General features: G+C 36.5%; 1 protein-coding gene across 1 annotated transcript; it reads left to right on the forward strand.

Annotated features, from left to right (window-relative positions):
• The first annotated feature begins 7,744 nt into the window (after positions 1 to 7,744).
• Positions 7,745 to 8,722, forward strand: LOC113345021. The gene has a single exon (XM_026588878.1). It carries the CDS (start codon positions 7,745 to 7,747, stop codon positions 8,720 to 8,722), a length of 978 nt encoding a protein of 325 aa, XP_026444663.1.
• Positions 8,723 to 11,007: the final 2,285 nt, after the last annotated feature.

Here is an 11,007-nt window from a genome sequence, read left to right on the forward strand (position 1 = left end):
GCAAGATATATATTGATAGCAACGTTGCTTCCAACTTCCATTATTGCATTTGTTTTAACAAAATATTGGTAAACGATATCCGCTCATTACTTTGTAATCGATAAAAATTGGCAATATGTTAAAATCCAAAGCATGATACACAGTTTCGGTATGCCTTTTTGTTAAAGGTTGCGGGTATCCAACTCAAAACTAATTGAAAATGAGTGGAGCGGCCCTTTCATATTATATTTAAGTTAATTAAACGGATTTTAGCGATGTGGGACTATTGTCCTTTCACACGCCCCCTCACGTGTAAGGCCAGTCACTGGCCCTCACACGTGGACCTACGTACGAGTTACCATTCCATGGGTAACAAGTGTACACAGGTGAGTGACTAAATCAGGGGATAACACCTCGGCCAGTATCGACACTGGCTTGCACCCCGGGTGTACAAGTGCAAAATCGGTTAAACACTTCGGCCAATAACTCGGCCTACACCCGGCATACGCAGGTACGGGTCCAGGGCTTAGCTCTTATACCATGTTAAAGTTTGCGGGCATCCAACTCAAAATCAATTGGTAATGAATGGAGCGGCCCTTCCATATTATATATAAGTTAATTAAGCGGATTCTAGCGATGTGGGACTATTGTCCTTTCACACTTTTCCATGGGATAACCTCATTTGCATTAATCTAATATATAGATGTAAGAAATCCCACAAACTACACCCCTTAACAATTTCTAAATCTAACATCATTCACATAAAAAATGAAGATAAAAGTGCTTGAAATGTAAATCACACACATAATTTTTACATGGTTCAATATGTTAGATTCCAAGGCATAACTTAAAATATCAGTATTGCCTTTCTATGAGTACTTTTATTTGGTTGCGAACTTGCATTAGCCTTTTCTATCCACTCATGGAACAACAACTTGACCAAAGGGTCTTCACCTCAGCAATTGACTCAGGTTACGTTATGAGATTACTTATTTTTGGTGCAGCATACTGGCTGTGGGCAAGGATTAAATCTCGCTCATGCATACCTAGCTGAATAAAGGAAGCATCATTGTACATAAGAAAGTTAGGGGTATTTGTTAGTAATCTAGAAAAAAACAAATGGCATGTACCAGTGTTCTTGGTAGAATGAAGCACTATGCAACAGCCCAATGCAATGGTGATAATCTACTGCTTTGATGGATTGTTTTAGAATGTAAATTTCGTTCTTTGATGGTAATAATTAGATCGATTTTCGAAGATTTAATTTTTATAGTTGCATAAGAAATAAGAAACCATAGAAATATGATATGCATGTTAAAAAACAATAAAACGAAGAAAATAAAAGGAATGTGTTAGGATTTAGAATTATACTAGTACTCGTTCTTGGGGCAAGTGCCCCCGTGATCTTAGCTGGCTCCTCCCTTGGAGTCTGTATAAACTGGTGGAATTCCACCTTGGAAAGAAAACAAGGAGCAATTTTGTTTTTGTTTTTGTTTTTCTTCTTTCTTGAGCAGCAAGTATGGCGATTTTGAGAAAAATCAGGCTTCAGCTTCATTAATCCCTCTTGCAAATACAGAAATGACAAATTACAGCTCTACAACCTTCACTATCCCAGTGAAAAACAGGATCATCAGCAGAAGTAGAACTTACGGCACTTATATTTTTTTCCACAGAATCAGTAATATTCCCAAGGTATTCAGTCCCAACTCTTCGTAGTTTCTCTTGCTTCTCTACACCCGGGCAAGCTCGTGGTGATGAGAGAACAACCCTTGCAATCCTTGCCAGGTCCACCACCACCACAACCACAACCACAAAGACGATAACAATGCCGATGACATGTACACCTAACTTTATATCTAGAAGGTTATATAGCAGTTATCGAAACCCTAATAGGGATTCCGATGACAAGTTCATTAAACAGCTTGATCAGGAGTATGTCAAACTACAGAGACAGTAGAAAAGCTAATATGAAATCAGTATGCTTTGTGATCCGTGTGTAATGTTGTCTGTATTCTGTCCCATATGGATGCTAAGCATAGTCTGGTATGGTCCGGTTGTTCTTTTGTGGGTAATCCCTAGCTACTCGATGTTGATGTGTGCTTGCTTAATGCATAGACAACAGATGCAGAACGCACGTTTAATCTCCATACTTTGTCGTTATTTCTAAACTAGTAAGATATATATTGATGGCTAGTAACATTGTAGCCAATTTACAAAAAAATAAAATAAAAAATACACTACAGTTTGTTTTTTTTTTCTTCTTTTTTGCTGCGCTGCTGTCCTTGATGACCCCCGAAGAATGGCTTTGCTAGCCTTCCCTCAGGTTCTCAAGCTACAAATTAAAAATTAAAAAAAAAACTATAAGAAGGATAAGAAAAAGAGATTAAGAAGGACACGACACACCATAAATAGAACCAATTCGGTCTTAATACTTGGTTTCAGATAAAGCAGAGAGAAAGCTGGGATCTGCAGAACCTTCCTTGTAGTTGCAAATACCATTGTAGGCTGTAGCATCATCGTACATGCTTTCCCCCAACGAAAAATTGCACCTTGAGCTTTGGAGGAAGATCCATGGTTATTGACTCAATACCTTCATTGAATTTGCTTTATCTGGAGTCGACCGTATCAACACATTTCACATTAGCAGCTTCTTGAACAATCCACTTCCCCTTAACTTGTGTTACTCCATGTATCTCCGGGTACGGGAGAGGAAGAGCACCAAGTTTGCTTTTCTTAGACAAAGAAGACGTGATGACCAACAGACGGATAAGAAGAATAAAATTGCCACCTATTTGCAACCTCAATCAAAATTTCTTAAGTAATTTTACTTCTAATTTTACATTGGGTAATATTTTTTTATTGTTTTATTCATTTTTTTATAGAATTCATTTAATTGTTTTATTCATTTTTGTAAAGAATTCATTTAACGTAATTCTATAAAAAGAATACAGAGCATTAACTCTTCATCTTCTTATCTTGAATCACCATTTTCTTGTTTCTTCATTCAAACAGAGCCAATAAAAATTATATTTTTCGTTCTCATACTTTTCAATTTTCGTTCTCATACTTTTCAATGATCCATCGGATAATGATTGGTCAAATAATTAATAGGTTCAATAAGTCTCTAAAAATCCGAATCACACTACCATTCTAAAGAACTTAATTAGAATCAATAATCATGGTTCATCACAATTTCATCAAGAACATCCAAAAGAAACAGAAAAAAAGTCCGGAAGCTGGATTTGCTAAAACGTGATCCCTATTTAGTATCTACAGAGTAAAAAGATAAAGGCAACCCAAATACAATTTCCAAACCTTAAACATGAATTCCTACCTATTTTTTAAGATCTAGATTGTATATAAAATTCAGTTGCATATGGTTTGGTCTGATTTTTTTTACTTTATGTTTAATTTGTTCTTATAATGATCTTTTGCAATTGCAAGTACTAAGAAAATTGAAGGAAATGGAAGGAAGAAGGGTCAAGAAAGAAACCAAGAAGAGAAGAAAAATAATTGTTTTTTTTATGTGCATTAATTATCATGCATTGGTTTAATGAAAGGTTATGAAAACAAAAACGAAAATGCCCTTTATACCCTTTTTAACAAAACCCTTTTATATTTTGCTATTTACCACCTAAAACAAAGTACGCTTAAATGGATACTCAAGTTAACAAAACTTTTTTATATTTTGCTATTTACCACCTAAAACAAAGTATGCTTAAATTTGACTGGTTATCACCGCTCTTTGTTTGTCTTCTTCTTCATTATCTCCTTTTCCTTAAAAGGATCGTTGGAAAAAAGAGGAAGGAACATATTTGGGCAAATTAATAAAGTGTCCTCCTTCAAACCATATATTTAATAAACCGGCCACACAAATTATATCTTTTATAAACTGACATTTCTGTTAAGTATAACACTTGGACCCACCAATTTAGTCAGAGGTTTTGACAAAGTCCAACTCGCCCTACAAAATTACCACCATAGCCTTACCCAAATAAGAGACAGGTTGGTGTTATCTTCTCCCATTTCTTCCTGTCTCTTTTTCTCTCTCGATTTTTTTCTCCGTTCTTCTCCTTCATCCTTCTTTTCTGCTGAAAATTGATTGCAACTGAATATTAAAGAAGATGATGAAACTGGACTGATTCAATACATATATGTTAAAGAAGATATCTAGTGAATATTAGGGTTTTAGAGAGGGGTTTTGATTTTGTGGAGATGAGGTACAAAGCGGGTTTAATTCAGAGGAAAACAAAAGTTAGGGTTTCCTAAAGAATTCCGAATAGAATTAGAAAAGGAAATTGGTGATGGTATTTATTCGAGTATTGATTCAACTCATAAAACTAGGTAAGTTAAATTCGGGGTTTTGTAATTGATTTGTTGTTTTATATGAAATTGAGCTAATTGAATCACAATTAATGATTGGGTTTGGTTCTGATTGGAGTGAAAATGGTTGCATGAGGTTAAATTTTGATTTCACAGGGAATTAGGGTTCATAGTATAGATGAAGTTGAATTCTTCTTATGATGCATATATGTAATTGTTAGGTTCAATGGACGTGCTATGTTGGAGGAGACAATCTTAAGTTGCAGGAATGGAGTTGGTGAGGAATTAAATGTTGGAGTTGGATTTCAGGTGTGTGCAGCTGTATAATGGTTAAGGTTCTGGTGGTGAAGTTGCTAGCGGATACTGTAATGTTGTTGTTGTAGCTTTAGATAATGATGAGAAGGTGTTGGTAGTCACTGGCAAGGATATAAAATGGATAGTTGCTAACCAAGAAATAACCAGTCTATGATAAGTTGCTTGACTTGAGCTAAAGTTATAGGTGATTTTGATCTGAGATGATGGCTCAAATGGTGTTGTTGTTAGATCATTTTGCAGCTGGAATGAAATTGCAGGTGCAATTGTAATTGGTGGTTGTTACAGGGAGAAAATGAGAAGTGACTGCAGTTGTTAGATCATTTTGTAATTGTTAGTTTGATAGTTAGATGAGCAACTGATATCAGATAGGTCTGTTGAACTAAACAAGGAAGAGATGAAGAGACTCAGTTGTATGGGTTCAGCTACAGATGAGCATTTGATGTCAACATGGGGTATGGTATCTACGGTTTATGAAGATATTGGAGGTGAGGACTTATTGCAGCTGCTATTGAAGAGGTGATGTTGCAGGTACACTAGTGTTGCTGAGTATGGAGAAGGTTGAATACTGAATGACCTATGAGTTTGTGTTTATTGCTATCGATGCAGAGGAAGGAATTAGGCTTAAATGTCGTGAAAATGAGAAGAGGTAATAAGATGAGATGATATTGCAGCTGAAATATGCAGGTAAGGGTGTAATTGCTGCAGTGAATAGGCTGAATGGGTTGCAGAGTTGAGTACATTACGTCAATTAACAAAGGATTGTTTCAGTTTCTTAATGTGGTGGTTTCAGTGTTTGTGTATCATCAATTTTGTCGGTTGTCGACGAAATATGAAATTACAGCGATGAAGAAGATACCATAGAGCTTATGAAATTTCAGTTTCTTAATGTGGTGGTTTGAGTAAGGGACTTAAGTGTCTTTTGAATGGGCTGGATGACTGACACATAGGCAATAACTGCCGTTACCCGTTTTTTGAAAAAAACGGGATGGAAAAAGTCAATATCGGCCGCTTTATATAAAGATTCAAAATAACGGCCACTTTCTTAAATATAGTTCAAAAAGGTGGTCACTTTCTTGTTACATTAAAATCAAACAATTTTCAACGGTCAAAGCCACATATTTCTTGGAGACTGTGTTCATTAATTGTAGTTCTACAAGTCCCAACTCTCCTTTTCTCTTTCCTTAGAATACTAAGTCCGTTTAGTTTCCTCTGCATTAGTACTAGAAATCTTTATAAGTACTTGCATTGCACTTCCTTTTTAGCCTCATTCTTCTCTCTTCTCTTTATATTCTTTTGTTTCTTTACAAAAGTATGCTTACTGAAGTTGCAGTTGTTTCTTCGTCTTCAAAAATTATTTGGAAGATTGAAGACTTTTCAGAATTGAACTATGAAGTAGAATATTACTCTGAGGTTTTCTCTGTTGGTAGTTTTAAATGGTATGCCAAATCTATTAATTATTTGCTTAATTGGGTAGCGTTAGTTTCTTGTTCATTTTTTTGCTTCACATCTTCTGCTTTTGATTAATCCTCAAACCATTTCACTTATAGGAAAGTGAAGCTTTGTCCAAAAGGTGAAGGGGAAGTTTATAATTACATATCACTATTTCTAGAACCTGCCAACTTGACCGAATCAGTGAATGTACAGTTCAGTTTTACCATTAGTAGTAGTCAAGCCGATAATATCAGTAACAGAGTTAGAAAAGGTATATGATCTAAAAATCAAAAGATTTAACTACTTTATTTCTTTTAAATTTTTATTTATTTATTTTCATTTACAAAAAGAAAAGATTATAGAATTAAAGTTTATGTTCTGGTTCTGCAGAAGCAACACACGAATTCCCTAGAAAAAGTATTTCTACCAGTGGTTGGAAAAGATTCATGTCTCTTAGTGAACTCCACGACCCTGCCAAAGGATTCATTCTTCATGATACTTGTGTCATTAGAGTTGAGGTTTCTTGTAGGATGAAGGACTCAGTTGGTGTTGATGTCAATGATCTGATAGAGAGTGATGAAGACAATGCTCCGGAGTCTCAAGCTAAGAAGAAAGCAAAACTAAAACATGGTGAAAGTGGTTCACAGCAAGGAGAGTATCCAGGTGCTGGACAACCCTTTGGCGATGGACCCCATAACTGTACAGTTGGTTTTGGAGAGGAAAAGGAATTTGAAGATGTTGGAGGCTTTAGTATTTTGAAAACGCAAGTGCCCCTATACAAGCAGATATGGTTAAAATATGGTCATATCCCAACAAATAAAGTTATGCCAACCTCGATGTATGCTATCCTAGTTATGGTTGTCAAAGACTTGATGACTTCTATCATGGATATGCATCAATGTCGTTATGTGGAATTGTCTTCTGAAATGATTGAATGCTGGGAAAACAAGATAAATATGGCTGAAGCAAATAAATTTAACATCGGATGGCTTCGTGAAAGACTAGAGATTGTTAAAAAAAGGTCTTGGTGAGATGCAGAAAGTTAAGAATGAATTATCGGAGCCTGGTCAGCCTTTACGTGCTGCAAATTCAAGGGTTAAGGAAGCAACGGAAGAGTTGAAGAAGGCAGAAGCTCAGCTGATTTCGGCGAAAGAGTACTTGCGAGAGAATGTGAATGTATCTGGGTTACTCTCAGAATCAGACATGGAAATGTATCTAGATATCGGTGAAAATTTACTGCTTAATGGATTGTTTTAGAATCCTAAGTTTAAGTTGTCTGGTTACTTCTGTTTACAACCGTGAAAACTTCATTATTCATCTCCTTAGTTAATTTGTTGAAATGTGTGATACACTTTTTCTAGAATTCTCTGAATATAAATTACTAGTCTGTAAGTTGTCTAATGTTTTCATAGTCAGTCAAAGTTCTTGTGTGAACACCAACTTTAGTTAACCAGTTCAGAAGACTCTAGATAGTTGTTGTGTAAGGTTATATAGCCATGTACTTGTAACATCTGTACAATCTAATAAAAAAAAAGAAAAAATCTCTCAAGTCCGAGAGTTATCTATCTGAAGTGTGAGTTCTGTGTTCTATCACAAAACTTGATTTACAAATTCACCATAAATTTCTAACAAAGAACCCAACAGTGGTATCAGAGCATGTTCGATCTAATCGGGCGTTTCACTTCCGTTTACAATCATGGCAAGCAGTAGTCAATCATCAATTGCAGTACCTATATTTTCCGGTGAAAATTATGATTTCTGGAGCATAAAATTGAAGACATATTTTGTGTCTCAAGATCTTTGGGACATAATTGAAACTGGTGTTGATCTAGACACTACAGCAAATTTGACTGAGGAACAACAAACTCAGTTGAAGGAAAAAAAACAAAAAAATGCTAAAGCTCTATATACTCTTCAGTCAGCGGTTGATGACACAATCTTTCCAAGGATTATGGGAGCTACAACGGCCAAAGAAGCATGGACTAAGCTGAAGGAGGAGTTTCAAGGAAATGAAAAGGTACGGACCATTAAATTGCAAACACTTAGAAGAGATTTGGAAAACATCAAAATGAAGGATTCTGAGACTGCAAAGAATTTTTATTCTAGAGTGAAAGATATAGTTAATCAAATGAGTATTTATGGTGAAGTTATTGCTGATAAAAAGTTGGTTGAAAAAATTCTCATAAGTCTCTCTGAAAAATATGATCCTATAGTAACTGCAATTGAGGAGTCGAAAGACATTAAGACTCTCTCGGTGACAGAACTTATGGGTTCTTTAGAAGCGTACGAACAGAGATTGAGTAGGCGTAACGAAGCCCCAATCGAAAGTGCGTTTCAGTCGAAACTCAACTTTGGCAAGTCTCAGAAATCTAAAGAAGATGGCGGAAAATCCAAAGGAAATTATAAAGGAGATAAACCCAATAATAATTGGGTAAAAAGAGAGATAGGAAAGAAAAATTTCCCACCTTGTAAGATTTGTGAAATACCAAATCATCGAACAGAAGATTGCTGGCATAAGGGCAAGCCGAAATGTGACAATTGCAAGCGTTTTGGTCATATTGCAAAATATTGTCGGGCAAAGAAAAACTTCCATGCCAACTATCATGAAGAAGAGAAGGAGGAGGAAGCAAAACTGTTTTATGCCCGCCAAACATCATCAGAAGAAAAAAAATGAAGCATGGTATGTCGATAGTGGTTGCACCAATCATATGACTGGCGACGAGAGCATTTTCTGCGACATCGACACATCCAAAAAGGCACTGATCAGATTGGGAAACGGTGAACTAATTGAAACGAAAGGAAAAGGGACAATTGCAGTGCAAACTAAGAAAGGTACGAAATTTATTCGAAATGTATTCTTAGTTCCCAGTTTGAAAACCAGTTTGTTGAGTGTCGGCCAAATGGTCGAAAATGGATATTCTTTGTACTTTGCGGATGGTCTATGCTTCATATATGATAGAAAGAAAAAGAATCAAATTATTGCTACTGTGAAAATGCAAAATCGAAATTTTTCTTTACATTGGAATTATGTAAGCAATACTGCCCTGAAAGTAGAAGTTGAAGATTCATGGTTGTGGCATCGAAGATTTGGTCACTTCAATTTCCATGCTCTCAAGATACTCCAGCAAAAGAATATGATAAGAGACATGCCATGTATACAAGAAATTTCTGACGTATGTGAAGGCTGCCAACTTGGGAAGCAACATCGTCTATCATTTCCGCATGGACAAGCTTGGCGAGGAACTGCACCATTAGAACTCGTGCATACAGATGTTTGTGGACCGATGAGGACACCATCGCTCGATCAATCCAGGTACTTCATTCTTTTCATCGATGATTTTACAAGAATGACTTGGGTTTATTTTTTGCACGAGAGGTCTGAGGTATTTGCAGTTTTCCAAAAGTTCAAAAATTTGGTGGAAAAACAAAGTGGTCACTATCTTAAAGTATTAAGAAGTGACAGGGGTACAGAATACACCTCTAAAAATTTTAACAAGTTTTGTGAAGATGAAGGAGTTGAACACCAGTTAACAGTAGGATATGCACCGGAACAAAATGGCGTATCGGAAAGGAAGAACAGAACCGTAATGGAGATGGCTAGGTCTATGTTGTATGAAAAAGGCCTGCCAAAGAAATTCTGGGCAGAAGCTGTTTACACGGCAGTGTATTTGTTGAACAGATGTCCAACAAAAGCAGTGAGAAACAAGACTCCAATTGAAGCCTGGAGCAACAGGAAGCCGTCAGCAAAACATCTCAAAGTATTTGGGTGTATATGCTATATTCATATTCCCAAAGAAAAGAGACATAAGCTAGAAGAAAAATCAGAGAAAGGTATATTCATGGGTTACAGCTCTCAATCCAAAGGCTACAGACTATACAATCTTCAAACAAAGAAGATGATAATTAGTAGAGATGTTGAGTTCGATGAGAATTCCTCATGGAATTGGGAGGCAGATATTATTACCAGAAGGACAGTGATGCTACCTGCGGAGACTGAAAATCATGATGATAAAATTGATGGCGGCGAGCAGACTACATCACCTGCAGATTCACCACCAGAATCACCAGCTCCAGCATTAACTCCACAGCAAGAAGTATCCTCTCCAGAAACAACACCAGGAAAAGTTCGATCATTGCGAGACCTATATGAAACTTGCAACTTTGCATTTGCAGAACCTGAGAGCTTTGAGGAAGCAGTTAAACAAGGTGTATGGGTTGATCCAATGAAAGAAGAGATCAAAACGATTGAGAAAAATGGAACATGGGAACGTGTCGAACGTCCACAAGACAAAGAAATCATTGGTGTGAAGTGGGTTTACAAAACCAAAACTAATCCAGATGGATCAATTCAAAAACGTAAAGCGAGACTCGTGGCCAAAGGTTTCTCGCAGCAACCAGGGGTTGATTTCCATGAAACATTTGCACCAGTGGCACGACTTGACACTATAAGAGCACTTGTGGCACTTTCAGCTCAAAAGAAATGGAGAATTCATCAGTTAGATGTTAAATCAGCATTTCTAAATGGCGAGTTGGAGGAAGAGATATATATCCAGCAACCACAAGGTTTTGTCAAGCAAGGAGAAGAAGAGAAAGTGCTAAAGCTAAAGAAAGCTCTATACGGGCTTAAACAAGCACCGCGAGCGTGGTACAGTCGCATTGACAAATATTTCATTGGATCTGGATTCAGGAGTCCAAATGAACCAACACTTTACATTAAGACTACAAATTCAGGTACTCTTATTGTTTCTATGTATGTAGATGATCTTATCTATACAGGGAACAATGAATCTCTACTTCAGGAGTTTAAGGAAGACATGATGAAGACATTCGAGATGACTGACCTCGGATTAATGCATTATTTTCTCGGACTCGAAATAAATCAAGAAGAAGAAGGCATCTTCATATGTCAGAAGACATATATTCAAAACCTACTAAAAAGGTTCAAGATGGCTGGATGCA

This window comes from Papaver somniferum, unplaced genomic scaffold (genome assembly GCF_003573695.1).
Source record: "Papaver somniferum cultivar HN1 unplaced genomic scaffold, ASM357369v1 unplaced-scaffold_80, whole genome shotgun sequence".
In the NCBI taxonomy this organism is placed as follows: Eukaryota; Viridiplantae; Streptophyta; class Magnoliopsida; order Ranunculales; family Papaveraceae; genus Papaver; species Papaver somniferum.